The following is a 27,951-nucleotide window of genomic DNA, read 5'->3' as shown; positions in this document are numbered from 1 at the left end:
CAGCTTTCTTCTGGGGAAGGTAGATGAGTGCTGAGCCATACATGTGCAGGTTAACGCTGATGTCTTTCCATTGATGTGTTACGGGGTAACATGCCTTGTAACTGCTGGCGCTGGATTAGTGTGTGTTGACAGCTGACGCCTTGGTGCTGCTAAATAATACATGACAAGTGAGGTCCACGGAGCACCACATTGCTCAGCAAATGTGTTTTAAGCTCCAGCTTTGGTTGACTGACTCCAAATGTGTTTGGTAATAAACTGCCCAGCTCAGCCTTGTGCCAACAGAGCAGGGGGCATGGCACACACAGCCCTGGAATTGCACCATTTTTTCTTCCCTTTTTGTTCAGTCTTATGGAAAAAGGTCCTAAAATGACACACCAGTATATTGTTCAAGCTTCATAACCACTGGTGTTGATTATTCTCTGGCCAAAAGCTTTGCTGGTTGAGGTGAGGCTGAATTGCCATTTTAACACAATATGAATCAAATAATTTCTCTCCACTTTCTCATCTAGATCAGGTACAGTGTGGTCTGTGATCTGGGCCCCATGCTTCTTATTTGTCAAAGATGGTGCGCAGCTGAATGCTGACAAGGCCACAGGAGGGACAGGTGATGCATTATGTGCGTCTGCCTCCTCACAGCAGGTTGTCTGACATGCTGCAGTGATTGACTTCTGGGGCTGTATGTGGAAAGGAGCTTCCTTCAGGAAGGTGTGTGTGTCATGTTCACATTGGGTGCTCAATGGAACCTCAGGCTTGGCCATGAGTTACTACTGTGGCTTTTCCTGTTCGCTTTTGTAAAGGTGGATGAATGCTGGACAGGGCAGGCAGAAGGAAGGGGTCCCGTGATGGAAGGCATGGCCCAGGGCAGGGCAACAAGGAGAGAAGAGGAAGGAAGCCCCTCATCTGATGGAAGGAGGGGCCTCTCCTCTAAGCTAAGTTCAGCGCTGGCGGGGCAGGTCTCAGGTGGTTGAAGTCAGCAGGGTTACATCAGCTGACTCCAAGGGCTGCATTTAGTATGTGATCCCGACCGCTGGGGTGGAGCCTGCCTGCAGAATTACCCTCCCTGGTGCCACTGCACCTTAATCCCTCTTTAGAAAGACAAATTACAGGTGATTCCTCATTCTGAAATAAATCTGATCTTGTTAAAAATTAACTCTCCTTTGGCCTCCATCAGGACTTAGTCCTGGTTTTGAATGGGCTTTCCCACTCAAATGCCGCTCTTTATTTGGCTGTGTGTGACTATGTACCTGTGTTTGCTCAGCCCTTGGTAAGCACACAGGTTTTCTTGCTGCTTCTGCTTTCCAGTAACCATGGGACAGTCCCAGAAGCTACCTCCATAGTGGCTGAGAACGAGTGAATGGAATTCAGCAGTTTGCAGAGAGCTTTGCTTCTATTCCCACGGGCATCTGCCCTTGGTTTTGTGTGTTACTGAAATTCTAGCTACTGTTCGATTTCTCCCCCCCCCCCCCCTTTTCTCTGTTCTTTGGATCACTCAAGTCCATGGAAATACTGATTATATTAATGAAATCCAGTGTGTCACTTAAGGTAGAGGTGTTTTTATGTAAATAAGAAGTTAGACTGAGTGTAAATGCAAGGTTGTCTGCTAGAGTAAGGCAATGTCATGAAAGATACTCATGTGGACCTGTACATCTGTGCTTGTGTCCTTACAGAACTGCCTGGATGTGGCTCCCCGCTCTGGAAGGAGAGCTGGCGCTCATTGACCTGGCCGAGACGGGGAACTGAGCTGCCATCTTTCCTTCTAGGGTAGGCCCAGAAGTGGAAGAGATGGAGGCGGCAACACAAGGAGCCGGTGCCTTCGCTCCTTCCACCTCTCTCACTTCCGGGCCCACTTCTCTCTCGGGTTGCTTTTTTATGTTGTCCTCTTATCCTGAGTATTAACCCTGATATTTGCCCCGAAAACCAGGACCTTAATTTTTGGCACCAATTTTCACCACTCTTTCAAATGTTTGCCGTGAACACCGATACATTCCTTGGAAATTTTAAACAAAATACAAACAGCAGAAGAAGGGCCTTGATTGCGGGAGTTTTTCATTACGTGATCCTAGACCCCTGAGCAATGTGACCTCTGCAGACTTGATGCAGTTGGGCTGGCTATGTGGAGACAGAAATATTTGTAAAAATAAGCTGAAGAGCATTCAGAGTACGCCTCAGTGTCTAGAAAGGCTACAGGCAGGGGGAAGGGAAGGCATGCCGTCGGAACCTCCTACCCATTGAGGTGGAACCATACAGGAAAATAATAAGATGACAGTAATAAGCAAGCAGTTTGCTTGGCATGGTAGCTCTCTGGGGCAGGGACTATGGCTTTCCTGTTTCTGTGACGGGCCTACCATGCCTTTTTTGGGGGATGGGGGGTGTTGTGTTTAAAAACAACAACAAAAACAGAATCTATCCTTAATTGCAAGTAGTTCTACACTGGGGATATGTAGCCAGGACTTGCCTAGTTTGACTTAGGGCCCTGCTGCTGCCTCATTTTACCTTACAATCTCGCTTCAGACCAACCACCACATCAGGTGTTTTCAAAATACTGCTCCCCTTCTGGGTGTGGTTAATTATTAAAGAATACCAGACAGAACCCCCTTCCTCAGGCCCAGCAAGTCCTTCAGCAGCCATGTAGTCATCCCTCTAGCTCAAAAGTCTTTCCAGTTGCTGACAGCCCCCTCCCCAGGTTTTCTGCCCTCCTAGCTGGGGCTTCCTGCTCCTAGCAGGTGTCTCACATGCCGCCTGGCTAGGAGCTGTGGAGAGTTGTCGCAGGCCCTTGTCCCAGCAGCGCCTCTCTGAGTGAACTCAGGCTGTCCTTGTGTTCCCCAGCAGGCCTGGTGTCTAGTCACACGCTCCTGTCCTGGTGTCATTTCCTTCACTTGAAGAGGTGAGCTAACCTTGGCACAGGTAATGCTGAGCTCCAGCTCTCTTAAAGGGACAGCTTTCCTTGTGTCTGGGGTTAATGTTGCTGTGATCGTATGCCAAACCCAGGGCGTGTAGGGCTCCTTGCGAGAGCTCTTTGTGGTGGTTCCCAGGTCGGGCAGCTCTGGTTCAGGCTCCACTGCCTGTCTCTGCGGTGGCAGGCTCTGTCAGAGGGCGTCTTCTCTGCTGGAATTCCAGGTGGTGCTACAGCTTGCCACTTTGATCGGGCATTCGCTGACTGAGTGCAGATCAGCAGGGGCTGTTGATGGAGGAGATGGCCCATGGCTGCCTGAGGGAGGGCAGGGTTCCCCCTGGCCTTGACAAACGAATATTAGTCCCAGTGTGGAGTGAAAGGGGGAGTCGGGGGGACCTGTTGTTTCATTACATTGCCAAAGAGCCCATGGGGGAGTGCTGCTCACCAAACCAGGGAAAGATGGGGGAGCTCTCCCCATTCCATCACTTTAACCCCTGCTTAGACCATTGCTGAAGACAACATCTCTTGATGCAAACAGTGCGTCTGGCTCTTGCCGCGTGTCACGTCTGATGTTCGGGGTAGATCATTCTGGCAGGTTGCGGTGGCTCCTACAACAGTTGGATTCCTTCCACCTGCTGCCAGTCAGTGTAGCTGTAGGCCAGGGCCCAGTATGGGGTGGTGGTGGTGGGTGTGTTCTCCTAACAGTGGATGAAGGGCAGGTGTTTCTGCGGATTCCTGGTTCTCTCTGCTGCCTTTGAGCCCATTGACCAGGAACTGACGGTGGCCAACTTTAGAACCTAGCCAGGCACGTGGAGTTGCTTGTGAGTGGCTCCGTTTATTTCTTCTTAATAAATCCTAGAGGGTGGCATTGCGCAAATGGCTCATCTGCCTTGAGAAAGGTCCCCTGGGTTACCACATGGTTTCACAGTTGCTTTGTATTGTGGTGGTGCCTAAGGTCCCCAGTGATAGACCATGGCCCCGTTCTGCTTGGCTCGGTACAAACCCAACACAAAAAGACAGCCCCTGCCCGTGGAGTTAACAGTCTAAGTAGTGTCCTGGTGTCACTCCTCTTGTGTGTGGGTTATTGTGCCCGCAGGATCTTGCTGCACCCAGCTCTGTATTTCTATCAGTTATGACCCTGCCGGAGCAGTCTGCTCGGTTGACAGACATTGGCACATGGGTAAGATGCAGCCCAGACAAAACTGAGAGGCTGCTTCTCAGGTGTTCAAGGGATTTAATCTAAGGAGTAAAATCATCTTTGTACAGCCTCAGGAGGTTTTCTCTCTGCACCAGATTCACTAAGAGAGCAGTGAGCTACTTGCACATAATTCCATTTTAAACTTTGGAACTGCATAAATGTGGTGCCAGGGTGCTAATGGGCCCAGCTGTGTAATCCAGAGATCTGGCCAGCGCCTTTCCGCCTTTGCTGCTGCTCTTCAATTCTGCTTCTATTGTTACATAGTATTTTAAAAGGGACCAAAAATATATTGCCCAGCGTATGTCCTGAAGGGTTTAATTTTCTTAGATTAACTGCTCATCACGTTGACCAATATTGTCTCATTGCATCCTTGTACTTCCCCGTCTCTCTATAGCCAGTTCTTGTCTCTAGCATGGGCTTGTCTACACATACAGCCACTGTAGTGCTTAGTGAAGATGCTACTTAGACTGTAAATTCCTCAGGGCAGAGCAACGTAGCTATACCAACGTAAGTTTGCAATGTAGACCAAGTGTACAACTGTAAGCTCTTTAAGGCAGGGCCCGTCTTTTTGTTCTGTGTTTGCACAGCGCCCAGCACAGTGGGGTTCTGGTCTGTCTCCTAGGCACTATGGAAATACAAATAATAAATAATAATAATTAATAATGGAGGAAGCTAAAGTGTTGGGCCAAACATTTGCTTCCTGGTTGGCCTAGTGGCCAAATTGTTTCAACGCACGAATGTTCAGACTGTCATCTCCTAGATGAACTAAATATTATAGGGAACTGGCTAGTGTAAGTGCGCACCATTGCTCTCTACTGGCTAAAATTGGAACTGCCCCACTGTGTCATAGACCCTGTACCTCTCACAGCAATTCTTCTTTAGCTCTAGTGGCAGGGCCCCAGGCTTCTGGAGCAGGAGGATCTGGGATGGGTCCCATTCAGGGGGAGACAAGGAAGCCAAACCCCTGTTCCAGGATGTTTCTTGTCTGTGTATCAGTCAGGTTACCAGGTAGCTTCTCTGACCACCTGACTGTCTTTTTAATTTTTAGACACCAAATAAATACAACTCGCAGTACCACAAGCTGTTCAAGGACATCCCCACGGAGGAGAGTGTCTTGAAAGGTGAGTGGTGGAGACAGTCTCGAGGGAGTAGAGAGACCTCTGATCAGAACCTCGGTGCTGCACTGGTGTCAGACCAGCGGCCCTCTCCGTTCCACGGATGACCAGACAGTGGCTGAGACCAGAGGCTGAGGAAGGTGACAAATGCAGAACCCCACCAGGCTCCAATATACTATAGTGGATTAACACACAAGCTTTTTCATGCTGGAGATCAGTCTTTGAGTCCCAGCTGGAGGTCAGGAGCTGAGGAGTTTGATCGTCATAGCCTAGGCTCTGTTGGGAGTTTGTCCATTTTGTGCCACATGCTTTAATTGGGAGGGACAGTGCTTAGCACGGTGGGATTGGTTTCTTGCTTTTATGAACATCAGATGTCCACAAAACAGGGGGAAGGGAGAAAATCCCTGTCTGGATGTCCCTGGGCTCTGTGGGTTTTGCTGTGGGGCTGGATCTGAGGTCTGTGGGTTTCCCTCCCCTCCCAATGCTACCTCTGTGTGTTACAGTCTGCTCCTGTGCGCTCCAGAGAGACATCCTCATCCAGGGGCGACTCTACATCTCCCCCAACTGGCTCTGCTTCTATGCAAACCTCTTCGGGAAGGACATCAAGGTAAGGCCGGGGGGCTGCTCTCCACCGCACTTCCTCTTCGGCAGAGGCCTGACATCTGATTCCAAAACACCAGCACCAGCATATGGCGGTGATCTCCCTTCCCCGTCACTGCCTAGCACTGACCTCTGTCCCACGTGGGCCTAATGGACCCGTACCTCATTCTGTCACATACGCCAGCAGCGCTGACTCGTAGAGAGATGTTATTGCTCTTAGACAGGAGCCCCTGCACCATTTCTTCCCCCGGGCCAGGTTCTGTCTTAGCAGGATGAGATGTGACTCCTAGCGCCCCGTGAAGGGTTACTTTGCCAGATGTTCTCCTCAGTGATGCATTTTCCCTCCAGCCCTAAGCCGTTAAATAATGCTGTAGTGCCAAAATCAGCCTGCCATAAGCAGGGGTGGGGGATTTTCATGCATTACTGGGGGAGCCATCTACGTATCTAGTAACCTCTGAGTCTTCTTAATAGAAATATTGTTTATTTGTGTTGCTTTTTTAATTCCACGCTGCAAATATTTTTAGAAGCTCAAACTGTCAGTGCCTCAAGATCAAAGGCTCCTAGAGGATTCTGAAACATCTGAATCTTCCTCTCAACTCTCTGCTTGAGTTGTAATTTGACATTTAATGCTGTAGCTGACAGGTAGCTTTTTTTGTGGTTTTTTTTTTTCTGTTTTTTTGTTTGTGTGTGTGTGTTGTTTTTTTGTGGTTTTTTTTTTTATAACTGACTTCCTTTTAAAAACAGTGCTGAGCAGCTGAATTATTTATTATTTATATTTAAACAGATCTCTTATAGAAGGAATGCGAGTCAGCTCCCAAAGTTGAGCATGTTTCAGTGAAGTTATTCTGTTACGAAACTACATCCTGGTTTATTTTTAACTGTGCCCTTGAATGCAGGGACTCTTATCTAGGTCTCTAGACAAAGATCTGCTCTGTTGGTATTGGACAATGGTCTTTTTTTGTGTTTAATTGTATTGAAAATGTATAAACTAAAAACCTTTTCAAACCGAGGTTACTACTCAGAGTGCAGTGATCCTTAATACTGCTCAGTAACTGTAAAGCTGTCCCCAGCCAATGATTGTTACCTAGGTTACTATCAAATACAGGATCCAATTAGACATCCATGTAATGGAGATTGGCTCACTGTATTTCTAAGGAAATTCCACACAGAACTATGTTAACAAACCATCACTAAGGTTGCAAAGTCAAGCATTCAGAAGTTAAGAAATGTGAGAATTAAGGTTGGCCATCACATACTGTTCTTTTCCCAAAGCACCCATCTTATTCAGTGCACTGGGTGCACAGAGCTCCGTTAACAGGCAGCTGTTCTGTATTATGTTTAATCCTTGTTGGCCAGCATGGGTATGCCTACACTGCGGGAGGGGGCGGAAGTACCCACGGCACTGAGTCTTAGATCCCAGATCGGCTGACTTAGGCTGGTGGGCTGCGGGTCTGAGCACTGAGACCCTTCCTCCCCCCCCCCCCCCCGCAGGTCTTTTATTGCAGCATAAACATACCCTGCATGGCCCCGTGCCTCATTGACTGCATAGTCTCCAGTACCTGCATGGAACACAGAACTGCCAGCTCCCTCGTTGGCTCCCTCGTTCCTCACTGTTGGATCCCTACCTGTAATACATGTGCGTTTCCCTGCTGTTTGTTTTACATTTCAGGTGGTTATCCCGGTGGTCTCGGTTCAATTGATAAAAAAGCACAAAACGGCCCGGCTGCTGCCCAATGGGCTGGCTATCACCACCAATGCCAGCAGAAAGGTAACTGATTGGGGGTCTTATTTCCACTCAGCTGCTGTGGTCTCATGTGAGAGTCTAATCTGACAGAAGGCCCCTAGGGTGCTCCCGTGCATCTCACAGCTACCATTGTGATGTAACAGAGCATGGGTAGCTGCTCTGTGTCGCATTGCTGAGATGACCTGGCAACTCAGCTATTATTATAACCCTAAATGTACATAGCATCTCTCATTCCAGACCATCCCCAAATGCTTAGCAAACATGGCACCAATCGTGCACTTCATACTTAAGGGAAAACCCCCACTGAAAGTAATGTGTGTTGGTGTGAGTAAGGTATGAAGGATGGGCCTTAATTGGTGCAGCCACTTCTGGGGTGGGGCATGGCAGTTTAACTGCTTACAAAACCAATGAGGAGTCCAGTGGTACCTTAAAGACTAACAGATTTATTTGGACATAGCTTTCATGGGTAAAAAGAAGTGGGGTTTTTTACCCATGAAAACTTATGCCCAAATAAATCTGTTAGTCTTTAAGGTGCCACCAGACTCCTTGTTGTTTTTGTGGATACAGACTAACGTGCTACCCCTCTGATACTTGGCACCATAACTGCTTACAGTAACACTACACAGTTTAGGCCAGGAAATGAAGAGGAGACTCGCATCCCCAACTGGAACCACAGGGGATGCGTGCGGAGGCAGAATGTCATTCGCACATTGGAATTTGGCTAGGGCCTGAGGGCAGACAATACAGCTGGGAGAATCTTTGCTTTCAGTTTACACCCCCCCCCCACACCCCACCCCCGCTTGTGAATTATGTTTTGTGGTTGAGACGAACACAAAGTGAAACCCAGCTGAACCTGGCTACCTTCCTCTTGGCTTCCAGCCAACCCCATTAGCCCAGCGCCCAAGAAAAACGGGGGAGTCTTATCCAGGTTTATGCCCAGTGTCTTGTGTTATGTGAGTTTTGTTCAGATCTAGCTGATGCTCCTTCTGCAAAGGGTCCCATGGAATATTAGAGCGCAGATGATAGAGGCCCTTGGCACGATGTCTCCTCTCAGCTGGCCCCTTGGCAGCCAAAGCCCCGTGCTGGGATTTTGGAACACGACTGAACTGAAGGGACAAGCACCATGTCCTAGGCCCCAGCACTGCTTTAGCCAGCTCTTCCCCATGGCTTCCAAAGGCCCAAACCAGCACAACTTGAGAGCAAAGTTGTGGAAATAATTGATCTTTCGGGCCGATGGCTGAATCGAAACAGTTAACAATGCTGGGGGTTGAACAGAACATTTTGCTTTCCAGTTTAACCTTCTCAAAATCAAACGGAAGTAAAATTCAAACCAAACAATTGTTTTGAATTGAAAAATTGAAACCTTTCGATGTTTTTAAATTTGGTTTTTGGGGGAGGGACTGGAAAGGATGATGGAGAGCCATTGAACTGTGGGGATTCTTCTGCAGAACTGTCGAATCTGAACTTTTTAAAAAGCTCAGTGTCCCAGCCCTTCTAGTCGGGAAAACTTTCACACGGTCAAGTCCCTGCGTATTGGTCTTGTGAACTCAGCCTCCTGAAACAATAACATCAAGAGGCATGTGACCTTCCCGCACTCTCAGCCGGTTCATCTGAATTTTGTGAGCAGAATTCTCTAATGCTTCTGCTTAAATCCAGCCACTTCTCTTCTCAATGACAGATCAGGTATAGCCTGCAGATGCTCTTGTCCTGGGCATGGTATCCCATAGGGAATGGCAGCTGGAAGAGAATGGGAGGCTGAGACTTAACCTGGTTTGGAATGTTAGTGTGCTTCAAAAAATGAAATCTCCACTTAATCAGCAAACAAGTCGCTGTTTGTGCAAGGGATGGGGAGTGCAGAGGAGGACACATCTATAATAGAACAGACACTTTGAAGTGGGTGTTAAGCTTCTGAGTTTTGCTACAGATGAAGCTGAAGGAACTTCTGGAGACAGCCAGCTTTCTGCACACCCCTCCTCCTGGCACTAAAATGTGAGAACAAAGCTAAGCAGTATGGAAAACAGCCCCTTGTTGGGAAATTCCAGCTTGGTAGTAACATCTTTTCAGTGGGAGGAATAAGACTTTAAGTTGGGCCCTCGGGAGGAAAATGGTATTGTCACTTATTTTCCCACTGATTATGTGCACGCACCGAATGCTTTTCCCCATCCATGCTCTGTTCTGCTATGCAGTCGAGCAAACTTCGCAAGAACCCTGCTTTCTAAAAGGGTCATGTACATTTCCGTGTGCTGCTCTCACAGGAACAGGGCTCCTCCCTTGGAGGGTAACCATGCAGAACACAAGCGGTGGCCAGTGTTCTGTCCTGCTGTTGATGGTAGGAAATGGTGGAGTAGATGGAACTCTTCCTATGGAGGCTTCAGTACTACTAATGGCCCTCACAACACTGGGGCCTTGTGATGCTGGAGCTTCTGCCTTTGGGGAAAAATTCAACACCAAGACTCTGACTGTTCTGACCATAGGCGCCAACTCTGTGGGTGCTCCAGGGGGGTTGGACTAGATGACCTCCTGAGGTCTCTTCCAACCCTGATATTCTATGGAGCACCCATGAAAAAAAATTAGCAAGAGCATTGCACCCACTGGCAGCCAGCTCCCCCCTTACTCCCCACTTCCATCTGCCTGCAGCCCCTGCTGATCAACTCCTCCCCCTCCCTCCCAGTGCCTCCTGCACACCACAGAACAGCTGTTCAGCTGTATGCAGGAGGCACTGGGGATGGGGTGTGCTCAGTGAAAGGGACAGAATGGGATAGGGAAGGGGTGTGGGCGGAGTAAGGGTGGGAAGAGGTGGGGCTGGGGAGGGGCCTTGGGAAAGAGGAGGATGGGGGTGGAGCAGAGACGGGAAGAAGCGGGGCAGGAGGGGGTTGGGGTCTGAGACTGAGGGGTTGAGCACCCCTGGGGAAAATTAGAAGCCAGCACTTATGGTTCTGACTAATTAATTATCTCACTTTTCTCCTTGAGTTAGAGAGACCAGCCCCAGCATCCTGGCTGGAGTCCCAGCTCTGACCTGTATAACATCCCCCCCCCCCCCCCAGTTGCAAGTGAAATAGTCATTCTTTATTGCACTGAATACAATGTAGGAAAGGAAATGAAGACAAATACAAAGTACTCCACTTAGGAAGGAACAGTCAGTTGCACACATTAAAAATGGGAAATGACTGCCTAGGAAGGAATACTCTGGAAAGGGATCTGGGGGTCATAGTGGATCACAAGCTAAATATGAATCAACAGTGTAACACTGGTGCAAAAAAAGCAAACATCATTCTGGATGTGTTAGCAGGAGTGTTGTAAACAAGACACGAGAAGTAATTCTTCCGTTCTACTCTGCACTGATTAGGCCTCAACTGGAGTATTGTGTCCAGTTCTGGACACCACATTTCAGGAAAGATGTGGACAAATTGGCGAGAGTCCAGAGAAGAGCATCAAAAATTATTAAAAGTCTAGAAAACATGACCTATGGGGGAAGATTGAAAAAATTGGGTTTGTTTAGTCTGGAAAAGAGAAGCGGGGGACACGATAACAGTTTTCAAGCACATAAAAGGTTGTTACAAGAGGAGGGAGAAAAATTGTTCTTCTTAACCTCTGAGGTTAGGACAAGAAGCAATAGTCTTAAATCACATCAAGGAAAAGCTCCCTAACTGTCAGGGTGGTTAAACACTGGAATCAATTGCCTAGGGAAGTTGTGGAATCTTCATTGTCTAAACTGCTCTTTAAAAATCTCCAAACACCTATCATGGATGGTCTAGATAATACTTAGTCCTGCCATGAGTGTTGGGGACTGGACTAGAAGACTTCTTGAGGTCTCTTCCAGTCCAGATTCCATGATTAGTCAGTACTGGTGCTAATAATCCAATATTCCACCCCAAAGGTGGCTGCATTTTAGTGCTGACTGAAAACACGCTCTCTAGAACGCATTAGAGTTGAGCTCTTGCTGAAAGCTGCTCTACGGTACATAGAAGCAAAGTCCTATTGGTGTTAAACCTTAAATTTGCTTTGTTAGTGACCTGAAAGGTCGGTTTTTCAAGGTAGCCAATGTTGGCCTAATTGCTCCCACTGAAGTCGGTGACAAAACTACCACTGGTGTGAGTGGGAGGAGTGTTTTTGCCTCCTCTCTGGGAGTGGGATGTCGCCGCGTCCTGGTGTTCCTGCACAGAACCATAATGCCATTGCGGGTGGCCCTTCTATTTGCAAAACAAGCTGTTCCCACGTCCATCAGCATGATGCTGTGCTGAGTCTGCCACAAGGCCGGCTGCAGCATCAGCTCTTTGTAACCTGCTCCTGTGCATCTCAACAGAGCGCTTAGCATGGTGGTGAGCGTTTAAACACTCACACTGTGAAACGAGCCAGAACTCCAATGTGCTGTTGGTTTTTACTCTGAGCATCGCAGCAGAGAGAGGAGCCTGTGCCTCTGGGCCGATGTCATGTGCTGAACAGGGATAGCCTCTCACTGCTGCTTCTCTCTCTGTTTGTTTTCAGTATATCTTTGTGTCCTTGATCTCTCGAGACAGCGTGTACGATGTGCTGAGGAGAGTCTGCACGCACCTACAGGTATCCTTCTAGTTCATCACAAATCCAATAGCTCCCGCCAACAGGTTGGAGGGAGCTCAAGGCTGAAGTGCGTTCCCTGAAACCACTGCGCTTGGACGGTGGCAGCACTGTATTTGTTGCTCACATGCATTGTGTGACGTGTCCCCTGTCCGGGATGGTGGAAGGCTCTGTATTTTCCCTGTGTGCCCCCTGGGAATAGCTGTTCTGGACGCTGCTGCAGAGCAGACTCTGGAGGGTTTGCATGACGGATCAGACATTACAGCCTCACATCTCAAAGTTGCATGGCTTTGTTTGTTCACCGGTCTGCTACTCTCCCGCCCCCATGTATGCAAGCAGGGTGATCTGGACATCCACTGCCGGGGGTAGAGGAGCAGCTCAAATGGGCATGGGAGCAAGAGCATCTTCCCCCATGACTTTGTGCATCCAGCTTCAAATGCCTGTTACTAATGGTGCCTGGATTAGCGATGAGAGAAGAGCACTGCGTCTATCACTGCCTGATAGGAACCAATGGACGCCCCCAACAGAACCATTGGGCTTAGATACATTGATAGTGCTGGGGGAGCCATCTCAAATGATGGACAGTGGGAGCAGAAGGGATACCACAGACCCCATTGGGGAGCATCATGTGCCATCATCCGTGGCTGAGAGGCTCCCCAGGGACATGTATAAGGGAGGGACATCAGGGAGGCTGATCTACTGCCCTCTGCTGGCAAATGACAGTACTGCCAATGACAGGCATTCAGAAAATCAGGACCATAATAAATCTGAGATTGTCATCGTCTCTGTCTCTGCCTGGAAAGGCTTGCAGGACATCAGTCCCACGGCACAGGCCTCAGTGCCAGGCAGGCACTGCCTTCCCTGAATAGAGGAGGGGGAGCTGGCAGCACCCCTTTACTGCAACTGCGCCTTGGAACAAGTGATTGTATCGGGCTGGGTCTATGCTTAGCTAGCAATCAGCTCTTCGAACCTCCCTAAAGTTCTCCAGCATGCTCGCATGACTCGGAATATGCCTAGATATGGCCTGGGGTGAGAGAGCATGTTCCTGGCTGGTGAGGTTAGTTTCCTCTAGGTGGAATCTTCCGTTAGATCAACCACCCCACCCCAGCTAGCTTAATTTAGATAGGCCCCATGCAGGGAATGCTAATGCCTCAATGTTTCCAATCATAACAAAGGAGTCCAGGCCACTGGGGATAAACCTGCTGTTTAGATTCTCGTTCCCAGTTTGGGCAGCAGAACGGCTGAGTTGTTCTGAGACAAACCCCCTCTCCTATTAAGCCAGTACCTACACAGATGGCTGATGCTTAAACCTCTGTCTGAGTGCTGTGCGTTCTGCTGCAGTGGAGAGCTCACCAAATGTTTCATTTTCGAGCAGCCACTGAAGTGACTCCGCTGGAGAGCGGGATGATGTCTGAGCACAGGGTTGGGAGCCAGATCATAGCTGTGGGCAGGATGTTCCAATAAGGCTTTTCCATCTGTCGCCCTCAAATAAACGAATACAGGAAACGTGACTTAACTCAGCCTCAGCACTTCTGTGAGGTCGGTCAGCAATATCCTATGGAGGAGGAAGCTGAGGTGTGGCGAGCTTAAGGGACTTGCCCAAGGGTCATACGGGAATCTGTGGCACTGGGGAATAGAAGCATTGGGCAGTCGGTCCTGCACTTCAGCAACAAGACCATCCTTCTTGCATTGAGAAGGATGACTGACACTGACATGAGCTTGGGCAAGTGACTGTACTTCTCTGTGCCCGGTTCAGCACCTGTAAAACGGGGATCATGCACTGGGTGTGGGGGAGTGAGAATTTATTAAAGTGCTTTGAAGATGGAAAGTTCTGTATGCTTAATATAAGGAAATACATGTCCATGTAATTTGGTGTGTGTGTACATGCATGCACACGCACAGTAGTGCAATGTTGCTACTGGAGTTATCAGTGGGAGTTAAATCACATATCCTAACTCAGGGGTAGGCAACCTATGGTTAAATTAGAGTGACTAAATGAAGACTCGGCACACCACTTCTGAAAGGTTGCCGACCCCTGTCCTAAATTGTGCTGTTAAACTGCCCATGATGTACATTGTTATATACAGTGGTGGTGTAGCTGTGTTGGTCCCAGCATATTAGCGAGACAAGGTGATATCTTTTATTGCTATCCTCTTACAAGTACATTGCCTTCACTGTCCCTAATTCAGTTTACACCTGGAGGCGAAGGTAGTCTTTGTCAAGTGGCAGGTCACAATATGGAAAATCCACTTGGCGGTTAATGTCATAACATTGGCATTGATACTGTTTCCATTGTCTTCACTGGGAGCAGAATCGGGCCCGTGATACATAATTCACATGTCGCATCTCAAGAGAGCCTGAATTCCTGCTGTTTTCTAGGTCTGATAAACTAGGCTGAATCCAAGGAATTTCTTTGCTCTAATGGTGTGCGTGTGCATTATTTATAACCTCCGTGTAAGAACACTGGCTCTGCCAATATTTGTGTTTTTATGCTCCCTTTACAGGGGTTTTAAATTTTGGAATAAAAGCCATGGTACAAATTAGATCCTAGGAGAAATTAAAAAAAAAAAGTCTGAGGGGAAGAAATTCATCAGTCCTTAACCTGGTGCTGAGTTTAAAAAGCCTCCAAAGAACCACCTTATTTCTGATGTCTTTATTTTGAGCTATCTGGGTGTGTGGTATAATTCAGAGGTATCCTTAATCCAGAAAAGTACCTCTGGCATGTAACAGGCTGTCAGGAGCTTGGATCTTTCATGGATTTGCAGAGTTCTTCTGCTGATTCATCCTGACAGCCAAATTAGATGGAACCCAATAACTCTGCCTCAGGAGTTCTTGGAGGGAGCCCACCAAGTCAGTGTTACCTGTTTTACAGGGAGGAGAAACTGAGGCACAGAGAGGGGAAATGACTTGCCCAAAGTCTGACCGTGGGTCTGGAGAGCTGGAACTCAAAGCTCAGTGCTCCTAACATCTTCCTCAAGCCCAGACTGTCACCAAAGTGTCTTTACGTTATGTTGGTTTTGTTCAGTCTTGGAAACTAGAAGAAACACTCACATACTGCTGACTCCTCATTCACCTCTTCTCCAGCCCAGGCTAGCCTGAGCACTCTGTCTCCACTGGAATAACCCATTGTCAGAAACCTTTCTCCAGAAGTCACATGTACAGGAGCCGCAACCCCTAAGGGTTTGCATGTGGCAAGTTCGCATACAGGCGATGTTCTTACCAGGCTCACCAGCAGCTTTGGAACCCAGAGTCACTATAACTTTCTGTTGGGGGAGAGAGGGGCAGCGGAGTGTCCTAGTCAGGATGCTCCTTCCAGTGGAGAAGTGGAGATCCCCTGATGATGGGTCTGTAATGTCTGCTCCTTCCTCTCTTCCAGGTTTCGAGTAAGAAGAGTTTGAGTTTGAAAGAATTCACAGAGGAACCTGATTCTGTATCCCTGGTAAGAGCCATATTTACAAACAAGGAATCAATAACAGCAATAGAATATCACAGAATGCCCCTGGTAAAATGCCTCTGCAGTGAACATACGAGCACTAATGCTGCAGGCTGTGAAACATCTGTTTGAAGTGTTAGCAAGTTTAATAAAATCCCCATGCGCTTTGAACCTGCCAAAAGCAGCACTGGAGTGTGGTAAACACCAGCTCCTCTGCCTGCCTCCTCCGACAGCCAAAATCATGTTTAACATTGGTTGGTTGTTAGGGAAGGTTACGGTTAGGCTCCATTTTTTTTACCATGGGCTGCAGGATCTTTTGACAGAATCCAGCATGACTTAACAGAAATGGATATTAATGGGGGGCGAAGGGGATCGTTTGGAAAACCTTGTGGTGATGCCTGAATTGAAGGCTCATGTTCAAGTGTCTAGTTCAGGTTAATAGAAATAAAATCTGCTTGACATTCAAACAGCTTCTTCATTGCCGGTTAGAGCTGAGATCTTAAAATTGAATAAAACTGCTTGAGTCCTAAACACTCATAACATGCTGGGAACATGATTAAATTAGCAAAAATCTGAGTAGATTAAAAATATCTTATCATAAACTTTCTGTTCAACCAATTCACCAGTGGATTAGACTCCAAGATCAGCTTTTTTTATTATTATTATTATTATTATTTTATTATTTGTATTTGCAGGGGAAATAACTCTATATGAAAATCCCAGCACACCAGAGAGCACAAAGTATATGGAAAGATGTTGGCAGAAATGTTAAGTAGGGCTGGCTGGAAAATAAGAATTCCATTTTGTGACAAATTTTGTGGCTCAAAATTTGACTTCATTCTGCATTGGAACAAAAACCGGAGCTTCTCAAATTTTTCATGGGGGAAAAAAAGAGCGAGAGAGAGCAAGCGAGAGCCACCCCATAATACCCAATAGTCCGGTGGTAAGGGCACTCCCCTGGGATGTCAGTCCCCTGACCATGATGCTATTGGCTATTCTTCGAGTGCTGTCCCTGTGGATGCTCCACTTCAGGTGTTCGTGTGCCCCTGCGCTCGCAGTCGGAGACTTTTGGTAGCAGTGCCCAGTTGGGTCGCACATGCGTGGTCCTTGCCTCGCGCTGCTGCAGGCAGTTAACCCACGCTGTGTGACCAGCCCCCACTCAGTTCCTTCTCTACCGCCCTTGGATACAAGGCAGAGCAATCAGCAGCACCTCCCTACTTTGTAGTTAATTAGTTACAGTCAGTTACTTAGTTTCCTTATCATCAGCTACTTAGATTGTTTCCCTTTTCTTTTCTCCTTGGTTTAAAAAAAAACAACAAAAAACTCATGGCCAGGAACTTCAGCCATTTGAGGGCGAAAGCCCTCACCCCCCAACGGGAATGCCGGGTTTCCCGGGCTTTCAGTGCCTTGCCTCCAGGCTTGCAGACCTGACAGCCACGGTGGGTGTGTTTGCTGCCTGGGCAAAGCAGGCATGCCACAAAGTTTTGCATTGCCTCAGGCTCACGGCCAGAACAGCACAAAGTGGAGAGGTCTCTCGGACCTGCGTCGGGGCATGAGGCTCGGGACACCCCACCCCCACCCCCCCTTTGCCAAACCCAGCTTCAGACGGGGTCCTTTCTCCACCCCACATTGGAGTTCCCCACTGCAGGAATAAAAAAACCAGAGCCGTCCCACAGATGATGATAATAGCACCAGCTGTGCTGTCAGCACCAGGAGCTCGAGTGGCTGAGAGCTCTGGCACCGCTGCAGACAGACTGCAGGGTGGCTCTGGCGCAGGCACTGAGGGGAGGTCGGAGCCCCATGCCACAGTCTGCAGCTACTCTGTGGGCAGGCATCCAATGCCAGCACTGCCTGGGCTATCAACGCTGGGAGCTGAGGTGGTGGAAAACCCTAGCACCGCTAGAACCAGAGACTCTACAAGAGCGGGCTCTGACGCAGGCACTAAGGGGAAATCGAAACCCCGTGCCTCTGCACCGCGATGTCTGTTCATTCCGCAGGCAGGCTTCCAATACCGGCACCGGCTGTGCTGTCGGCACCGGGAGCCGAAGTAGCGGAAAATCCTGGCACCGCTAGAGCAAGCCACTCCACAAGAGCCGGCTCTGTCACAGGCAGTAAGGGGAAACCAAAACCTTGTGCCTCCGCACTACGATCTACAAACGGCGCAGCAGCACCACTACAAAAGGCAGCTTCTTCAAAGGCGCACCTGACACGCACAGAGGCGCAGCCAGCAGCACCGCCTTCTCCTCCGTAGCCCTGGCACCGACAAGGAGACAGCCACAGAGGCCACTCAAACCAGCACAGCAGCAGTTCCTCAGACAGAGGGTTCTGGTATTTGGCTCTGCCCTGATCCCCCTGTCCGCAGTACCAAGTCTCCCTGCATCTCCAACATCACTCATTGTCTCGCTCCTTATTTGAAGGAGGAAGATGAGGAAGAACAGGGAGCTTATTCCCCCAGCGGCTCCTATCCATCAGGAGTCAGTCAACCCAGGAGTCTCTCCTGGGGCATATTATGCTGTCCCCGGGTACTTACAGTGGTATGGGGACCCCCTATGCTGCTCCCATCCCAGTGGGCATACTGGACTCCATGGGTCATATGCCCCACACAAGGGGGGACTGCCTGCCACGGCCAGACCCAGCACACAGTAATTCCCCACAACTTCTGTACCAGCACCCTCAGTGGTACCAGAGGAAGAGGAGGAAGAACCCCTGCTCCTGCAGGGGATATCACCTACCCACTTGCCATCATTGTCCACAGAGTACACCTTTATGCTGCCTCCTCCTAATATAGGGGATGATTTCAAACTGTTCCTTGGCTTATCTGAGAGGGTGGCCCTCTCTGGACATCTCCCTTGAGGAGGTCCCCGTGATACCGCATCGGCTAGTGGACTTTTTTCATACATCCACTTCGTTTAAAAAAATTGCCCTTCACATGAATGAGGCACTGATGGACCCTGTAAGGGTTATTCCGCGGACCCCTGCGGCTGCCCCTCCAGCTGGCGGGAGGTCTGACAGGAGGTGCGTACCAACAAAGGGCGCAGACTTTGCATCCAGTGCCTAATTTCTTAGTGATAGATGCAGTCCAGCTACGTGACATGCAACAACAGCCCAGAAACACAACTCATGATAAAGCCTGAAAAGACTTGATCAGTTTTGGCAGTAGGCTCACTCCTTGGCTACCCATCACCTCCGCATAGCCAGCTATGAGACATTACTAACAAAATACAACTATACAAACTACACAAAAATGTCCAAATTTATTAATTTTATTGCCAAGGACAACGGAGAACAATTCTCAGCACTTGATTCTGAGGAAAGGGCTGTAACATCTGCGTCAACGGTGGTTGTAATGAGAAGGGCCTCATGGCTCTATCTTTCTGGCTTCCCCAAAGAGGTGCAGTCCATGGTGGAAGACTTGCTAGCCCAAATTATTCGCCAAAAGACAGACGACTTGCTCCACTTGCTCATGGACTCACAAGTAACTCTCCTATCCATGGGAACCTATAACCCCAAACCCTAGAGGAAACAGAGGAATTACTTTACATCCCAACAATACCACCGGCCAGTGTATTCACAACAGCAGTGATTTGACTCACAAGGTCGCAGACACAGGCCCTAAAGGGACAACAATCTACTTCTCAAGTTGCTGCATCCCAACCATCAACCTCCAATAATTCAATAAGTTTGTCAGAAACACAACAATTCAAGATGGTCACACTATACACTATAAGTGACTGCCTGCGAAAAAAATGTCAGCCCAGCACACAACATTGCAAGCCACCGAACAGGTGGTTAACCCTCTTCACGAATCTGGGTTTCCTAATAAATACCGACCAGTCCATTCTAACAACAGTGCAAGAGCTGGACTTCATTGGAGCCCACGTCAACTCTATCAAGGCCATAGACTCACTACCGAGACAACGTTCTGTCACTCTCACCGTCCTCATACCCACTGTGCGAAATAGCCCACAGGTCTCTGCCAGGACTTGCCCTCAACTCCTTGACCACATGGCAGCCACAACATTTGCTGTCAGACACCCCAGACTAAACATCCATTGCCTACAAGGAAGGCTACGTATCAGCTTTGTTCCACACAGGCACAGCATAAACAAGCACCCCACAATATTGGGCAAAATAAAGGACCCCCTTCTCTGGTGGGCAAAACTGACCAACGTGTGCACGGGGGCACCCTTCATTCAGACCACAAATGCCTCACTCCTGGGATGCGGTGCACACCTGCACCCACATTCTGTATAGGGCCGCTGGTCCCCTGCGGAATCCCTTTGACATATAAACCTATTGGAACTTCAAGCTGTCTGCAACGCTTGCTCCCAATTCCTGCCACTCATCAAGGACACGGCTATTTGAAGCCTTAGCTTGTATGTATGATATATACAGACGGGGGGAGCACACTCACAGTACCTCTGTATGCAAACCATAAAACCCTGACGATGGTGCATCAGACACAATATCCACCCATAGCAGATACCCTCAGCAGACAAATTTCTCAAGACCGCGAAGGGAGCTTGACAACACAGTACTCCTGCATGTATTTCAACACTGGGGGTTCCCCACAGTAGACCTTTTTACAACTGCACAAAATACCAAACACCCTCATTTTTGCTCCGGTGCAGGTCTCGGCGTGCAGTCATTAGGCGATGCATTCCTCCTCCAGTGGAACGCTCCCCTTCTCTGCCTTCCCTCCTATTCCTTTCTTGAACCAAGTGATCCACAAGATCAGGCTGGATGGGCCACAGTAATTCTACTAGCATGGTCTCGCCAAACCATGGTATCCTTACCCCCTCAGCATGACCGTGCATCCATGAATCGCACTCCCACTTCTGTCTCACCCGCTGTCCCAGGACTCAGGCCGTGTCCTGCATCCACAGAAACTCCATCTCAGAGCATGGCTCCTCCATGGCTCACAGAACCTGAGCTGACCTGTTCAGAGGAGGTACAAAATATAGTTACGCAGTTGAACAGAAATGAAATGTCGCCTATACATCCTGAAGGAGAGATGAGTTAAGGCCTGATGCCAACTAAAACGGATGACTTCCATCCCAGGGACATTACCCTCTATACTGCATTATCTATTAGAACTCAAACGGTCAGACCTATCCATGAACTATCAATAAAAGTCCATCTACCTACCATCACAAAGTTCCAAGGTGGATTGCCATCCAGTCTTTACCCATCTATTGACCCAATGTTTCCTCAGAGGACTCAATAATATCTACCCTGAACTACGTGAGCCTACCACACCATGGGACCTGAACCTGGTTCTTCGGATCATCACCTCTTCCCCGTTTGAACCCATGATGACATAATCACTGCTACACTGTTCTATGAAAATAGCATTTCTTGTGGCAATGACATCTGTCAAACTTGTGGCAGAACTGTGGTCTTTCATGGCGGAACCCCCATACATGATCTTCTTTGAGGATAAAGCCTCCTTCAGACCACACCCCTAAACCCCACACAGATGGAACAAATTACACACTTCATAATCTTGATGTTAGGAGGGCATTGGCTTCTTACATAGACAGGACTAAACCATCCCATAAATTACCCAGTCTGTTTCTATCCATCACTGAATGCTCCAAAAGGAGCACAATCTCTAGGAGCACGATCTCTAAACAAAACTCTGCTATCCTCAGTGCGACTCATGGGGATTCGCTCACATCCCACTAGAACCTTATCAGCCTCCACTGCTTCCCTGCACAATGTACCTATCACAGGCATTTGTAGATTTGCTACCTGGGCCTCAGCCCATACCTTTAGACAGCACTATGCCTTAGAGGAACAGGCAACATCTGATACCTCCTTCAGATGCTCTGTACTACTGGAGGTCACGACTTCAACTCCGAAGCCCCTCCTTCCATCGGAGGGCACTGCTCTGAAGTCCCATAAAGTGGAGCAGCCACAGGGACAGCCCTCAAAGAAGAAGAGAAGGTTACTCGCCTTGCGCAGTAACTGAGGTTCTTCGAGATGTGTGTCCCTGTGGGTGCTCCGCTACCCTCCCTCTTCTCTACTTCAGAGTTTCCTTATTAGTCTCTGCAGTAGAGAAGGAACTGAGTGGGGGTTGGTCACACAACGTTAGTTAACTGCCTGCAGCAGCACGAGGCAGGGACCACGCATGTGCGACCCAACCGGGGCACTGTTACCAAAAGTCTCCGACTGCAAGACCAAAGGGCTTCCGATTTGTTTTACATTCACGCGATGTTGATTAACTGCTGGAAGGACCTGGGGCTAGGAGAGCTGAGGGCTACTGCAGTACAAGCACAGGTTACTCAGATAAGGTGTGTGCACCACCTGGTGGTTGTACAGGTGTTTGTATTAATCAGAGAGAGACTGACATACACTAGCAATGCTGTCAGCATGCAAGTCACTGCAGACGAAGTGAGTCTCCAGCAGGGGTTAACTGGGGCTAGGACAACAGCTTTTAAGTGCTGGATTTGTTGACCGCTGGACTTCTCTTGCGATGGCCTGCTTCTGAAGCTGGTGACCTCATTGGAGCTGCGTGCATGGTAGCAGTGTGCCCCAGAGAAGCTTTCTCTCTGCTCCTCTGTGTTGTGCAGGGAGCGCTGAGATGCGCTGGTCTCTCCGAAATCCTCGTTTTCTGCAGCTGCTGTCACACCAGGCTGCATCGCTTTCAGAAACAGCAGCTTCCGAAGTAAAGCTCTTGCAGCCTCTCACAAAGTGGAGACTTGTCTCTCTGTGTGCACTGTGAGGGAACGGCTTCCCCGTGGAAGGGAGCAGTCAGGCAATCTGTGCTGACTGCTAAAGGGAAAGTATCCCATCTGCTGAGCCCAGGCTGGCGCCATCCAAAGCCCTTCAGCTCCCCATTCTGCTGCAAAGTCTCTCTAGTGACTGGGAGAGTAAATGTCTGTCTATGGGCCAGCTGAGTGCTCTAGCCCCAGGGCCCCCACCTTAATGGGACCCTGTTGTAATAATTGGATGGGGGCTTTTTAAAAAAAGCTTTGTCCCACAGTGAGGGGTCTGTGCCCAGAAATGAGAACCCAGAACCTTGGCTACTGTGATTCGTTGGCCCAAGCTTCCTCAGTTGTGTCTGCTTTATCCACTCAGAGCAGGATCCACATACGTTTCCTTTCCGTGCCTGCCCCTGTAGATGTAGCAAAGGGGACGTGCACTCTCGCAGCTCAGGCTGCCGGCTATGACAGTGTCAAGGAAGCTCTGGCACGTTTGTCAGCGGCTTGAAAGCTGTTCCAGCATTGGGGCAGGTTTTCTCACCTGGATCTCAGGGAGGCAGCACACTGAGGTGATCTAGCCAGTGTCTCCGTCCATGTGAGCAGACATTGCCCTAATCTGTTGCTATTTCTGCGCACCTCTCCTTATGTTACATGGCCGGTCAAGTGGTCTCATGCCATGCTGCAGAGGCCTTTTCAGTGATCAGTATTCCTTTTGCAGCTCTTGTATTGGTTTTACAACTGTGTTGATAATGGTCTTTTATCATGGCCAGTTATTTTCTACTTTGCCAAGTAACTGGTTATTATCTGTTAGCAATTTCCCTAATGCACCATCAAGTGCTCAGAACTTCCAGGAGTCAGGCCTCCCATGAGGGACAGCTGTTCTGGCCTATAGATAATGTTAATGGTGAGTGTGAACAAGGCAAGATTATGGTAATAGCATAGGAATTGCTGCAGGTTAAAAGGTCCTGATGAAGCTGAAGCCCTTAACAGCCCGAGTGAAGTTACCTGGCTCCAACAAGGAGCTGTAAGAGCAATTGTATGCTTAGTATTTGCAATGCACCTTCTTGTGTGCCACAGAGATGCTTTGCTCCCTGGGCTGGAATTCCCAGAGCACAAATCCCACCTTGTTTTCAAGCCTGGGATTTGAAGTAGAGCAGCACAGCCAGTGGAGCTCCAGGGAGGCTGGGGGTTAAGGCGCCAGCTTGAAGAAGCTGGCAGCATCTTACCTGTTCCCCAAGGGTCAGTCCTAGGACCAATCCTATTCAATTTATTCATAAATGATCTGGAGAAAGGGGTAAACAGTGAGGTGGCAAAGTTTGCAGATGATACTAAACTACTCAAGATAGTTAAGACCAAAGCAAATTGTGAAGAACTTCAAAAAGATCTCACAAAACTAAGTGATTGGGCAACAAAATGGCAAATGAAATTTAATGTGGATAAATGTAAAGTAATGCACATTGGAAAAAATAACCCCAACTATACATACAACATGATGGGGGCTAATTTAGCTACAACGAGTCAGGAAAAAGATCTTGGAGTTATCGTGGATAGTTCTCTGAAGATGTCCACGCAGTGTGCAGAGGCGGTCAAAAAAGCAAACAGGATGTTAGGAATCATTAAAAAGGGGATAGAGAATAAGACTGAGAATATATTATTGCCCTTATATAAATCCATGGTACGCCCACATCTCGAATACTGTGTACAGATGTGGTCTCCTCACCTCAAAAAAGATATTCTAGCACTAGAAAAGGTTCAGAAAAGAGCAACTAAAATGATTAGGGGTTTAGAGAGGGTCCCATACGAGGAAAGATTAAAGAGGCTAGGACTCTTCAGTTTGGAAAAGAGAAGACTAAGGGGGGACATGATAGAGGTATATAAAATCATGAGTGATGTTGAGAAAGTGGATAAGGAAAAGTTATTTACTTATTCCCATAATACAAGAACTAGGGGTCACCAAATGAAATTAATAGGCAGCAGGTTTAAAACAAATAAAAGGAAGTTCTTCTTCACGCAGCGCACAGTCAACTTGTGGAACTCCTTACCTGAGGAGGTTGTGAAGGCTAGGACTATAACAATGTTTAAAAGGGGACTGGATAAATTCATGGTGGCTAAGTCCATAAATGGCTATTAGCCAGGATGGGTAAGAATGGTGTCCCTAGCCTCTGTTGGTCAGAGGATGGAGATGGATGGCAGGAGAGAGATCACTTGATCATTGCCTGTTAGGTTCACTCCCTCAGGGGCACCTGGCATTGGCCACTGTCGGTAGACAGATACTGGGCTAGATGGACCTTTGGTCTGACCCGGTACAGCCTTTCTTATGTAGACCATATTCTATGTTCTGCTTTAGGGACAGGGTCTGTATTGTTAGCAGCTGGCCGTGGGTTCAGGCTGTGTAGTGCTGCTGAGCATGAGGAATCCATCCTGACAGCTTTCTCCCCGAGCCATTGTGGACGTAGTTTCTGGGAGTCACTCAGTGCTCATGTGTGAGTGCTTTGCACTAAGATGCAACTCGTGTAGATCCTTCGAGCTGGGCTTTTGCTCCCTGGCCTAACGAGACAGCCACCTCCTACCATGGGGCAGGAAGGAAGGTCTAACTGGAGCCGTGCTGAACTCTGCAGGGATCCCCTCCAACCTCCAGGGCAAAGAGAAGCCTGGAGGCAGAGAAGACCCCTCATTTGAAGACAATGACTGGATTCATCACACAGACCAGTGCAAGGGTTGGTAGGTTTATTGGAAGCTGACCAGTGACCTGGCCAGTTCAGGAGGAGGGGAAGGAATGGACAAGCTATTGCATGAGTCCCTCTCCCTGCAGATCAGTCTGCAGCTCTACCTGCTTGGTGCAGTTGCTACTCCCCCTCCTCACTACTGTGTCAAGGGGAATGTAGGAGACCTCTTGTCTGAGGAGCTGCTGGCAGGGCTGTGAGCATCCCTCTCACCTCTGGATCTACAGTGCATGGGAGAGGTATTGGTAAAACCCTAGCCTGGGCTGATTTCACCCACACGGCTGCACGAGCCCTGTGCTCTCTGGTCTCGGCACACAAGGGGGAGTCGAGGGGGATGGAAAACAAGGGAGCAGGACTTGCGTTGTTTCCAGTTGGCTGCTGGGGTGAGGCACAAGGGTAGCTGGTCTGGCCTAGAGCACACACCAGGGCCCTGCCTCTGCCCTCCAGGTGCCCAGAGCAGTCGGATTTACGCTCAGCACAGCTTGCTGTGGCTCAGCGCACACATGCCCAGTGAGGCCTAGACACTGACCCCTACCGCACTAACACTCGTGAGAGCTGACGAACAGGATGAGGAGAGCGGAGCAGAACAGCCTTGTGTCCAAACCCCACTGTGTGGTGCCTTGGAGCGGCTGTCAACTGCTCCACATCAGGGCTGGACAGGGGCCACTTTATTCCCAGTGAGGAGCAGCTGTGTGAACTCCCCGACTGCCAACCAGCACACACCAGACACTGTCCCCCACCCACCCACACCCCCGCAGCAAGGGCCCAATCCTGCCAGGTCTCCACCCGCCCAGTGGGGCCCCTACGTGGTTCAGCACAGAGATGGCTCCTCGCCTCTCTCAGCCACTGCATAGGGCTCCTCAAACCCAAGGTGGTGGAGATCAGACCTCCCCTCCCTGTGGGGGGGCTAGGCTGCCCTCCACACCTGAGAGCTGCCAACTGGAAACAACGCAAGCCCTGCTCCCTGTTTTCCAGCCCCCTCAGCTCCCCCTTGGGTGCCGAGACCAGAGAGCACAGGGCTCGCGCAGCCGTGTGGGTGAAGTCAGCCCAGGTTAGGGTTTTACAAATGCCTCTCTCATGAACTACAGATCCAGAGGCGCGAGGGACGCTCAGAGCCCTGCCAGCAGCTCTGAGATGGGGTTAAAATCATGAGTCAGACCCCCTATGAGCATTTTTTAAGAGTCTATTGCGGGGGGGGGAGTGTTTGCACCCCCCTGCCCATCTCCACTGTGTGAGGGACAATGTTCCCAACACTCCCACATTTACAAAGGAGATTCTGGTCCCTGCTGCAGGAGCCCTCACCCCACATCTGCTCATCCACCTGCCCAGCAATTAATTCTGCCCCCAAATCAGTCCTGCCCCCCACCAGTGCACGTCCTGCAGCTCCCAGGGCTCCTCACCTCGCCCTCCTAGGCTGTGCTGCAGGGGAGGGGAGGGGAGGAGAGGGGAGAGGAGCCGTCCTGAGTGGCTGGGCTCTTTAGTCCCCTCCCACCCCCCGTGAGATCAGCAGTGTTGGCTCTGGGGTAGGGGAGAGCCCTGCCTCCTGCAGCAGCTCCGACCAGTCAGGACGAGGGCAGTGGGGAAGGCAGCCGATCATAAGGGTTTTCCATCTGCCCAACCCCCATGAATCCAGACTGCCTCATACCCAGACCCTCCTGCCGAGTCTCACCCCCCTACCCCCGCACCCGGACACTGCACAACAAGCCCCACTCCCCCTGCACCTGGACCACCCTGACAAGCCACCCACACCCAGATCCCCACCCTACTGAGCCCCACTCCTCCAGTATCTGGACCTCCCCCAATGAGCCCCCCACACCCAGATCCCCCTTGCTGAGCCCCAGCCACCTTCACCTGGACCCCCCTGCAGAGTTCCATTACTGTTGCACCCAGAACCCCCCAACAAGCCCCTGTGCATCCACATCCTCCACCGAGCTGCCCGTACCCCAGTTGGTCCACACAGAACCCAGAACCCCCCACCTGAATCCCTCCCACACTTGGATCCTGCCTTGCTGAGCCTGCCTGCCCACACCTGGTGCACCTGGCATGGAGGGGCAGGGCTCTGGGGTGTTTCTGGGGCAGGCCTGGTCCTTGCACTGTATCAGGGTCGCGTGCAGCCTCACCACTGAGTCCGTGTCTCTGGGCGAGAGCTGCACAGTGATCTCCCACCTCTGTGCTGCCTGTGGCCTGTGCTCCCCAATGCCAGGCTGGAGCCTCCCCATTTATTTTACAATTAAAATTTGCAGAATTTTAAAATACTGTAAGCAGAACTTTTAATGTTTTGGCGCAGGATGCCCTCAGGGGTAACAGACAAGAAAGGAGATGAAGAGCTGTGTGAATTTCAGTTCCTGTTGAGGAGAAAATCTGTTTGCCCAATAGAGTGTCCCCATTCAGTGGGGACGTAGCTGGGACCCTCCAGCTTTTAAGAGCGGTTGATACAGGTGAGGGCGGAAGAAATTGAATCCCGGCCCATCTTTCAGGAAAGGGTTAGTCTGACCCCTCGCTGCGCAGATGGCTAGGATGGGGCCTGTGAGACTGATGACTGCAGCATCCGGAAGGTTTAAGAGACTTATGAATTGAAGGCCTGGTTCGGATCACTGGCGTAAGCTCTGACGTCAGCATAGTTTCTCTTGATTTCCAGCAGTGTGAGATTTGAATGTCCTCTTAAATTTCCACTTCCAGAATGCAGGAAGCAAAAGCAGTATTTTTAACTTGGCTAGTGAGCATGAGAACCTGGAAGTGTTTAGTCAGGTCCCCTCTGTAGCCCCCAGATAGCAGAAATCTGCTTGGGGCCAAGGGAGACCCATCTCTCCAGACGCTGATAGGCTACTACAGCTGTGGGATTGACGCAAGCAAACCAAGCAGAAGGCGTACAGATCAGCAACGCAGCCACTTAGCCAAAGAAAAACACTACGCATTAGTCTGATCACTGACTGTCTGCAGTACTTCTGGTTCTTGCTCATCATTCAACGCTGTACATGCAACCT

General features: G+C 49.5%; 1 protein-coding gene across 5 annotated transcripts in view; it reads left to right on the top strand.

Moving 5' to 3' along the window:
- Window positions 1-27,951, top strand: part of GRAMD2A (GRAM domain containing 2A) — an 81,802-nt gene that overhangs the window by 37,677 nt on the left and 16,174 nt on the right. For all 5 annotated transcript variants that reach the window (XM_044979723.1, XM_044979721.1, XM_044979722.1 and 2 more), the window contains exons 4-8: window positions 5,140-5,212; window positions 5,710-5,813; window positions 7,476-7,574; window positions 12,036-12,107; window positions 15,481-15,543. In XM_044979723.1, the coding sequence (XP_044835658.1) occupies window positions 5,140-5,212; window positions 5,710-5,813; window positions 7,476-7,574; window positions 12,036-12,107; window positions 15,481-15,543 (411 nt within the window). The remainder of the gene's footprint in view (window positions 1-5,139; window positions 5,213-5,709; window positions 5,814-7,475; window positions 7,575-12,035; window positions 12,108-15,480; window positions 15,544-27,951) is intronic.

Source organism: Mauremys mutica, chromosome 11 (genome assembly GCF_020497125.1).
Source record: "Mauremys mutica isolate MM-2020 ecotype Southern chromosome 11, ASM2049712v1, whole genome shotgun sequence".
NCBI classification, from domain to species: domain Eukaryota; kingdom Metazoa; phylum Chordata; order Testudines; family Geoemydidae; genus Mauremys; species Mauremys mutica.
Note: the sequence above shows the minus strand (reverse complement) of the source record. Positions and strands in the feature narration are given on the sequence as shown.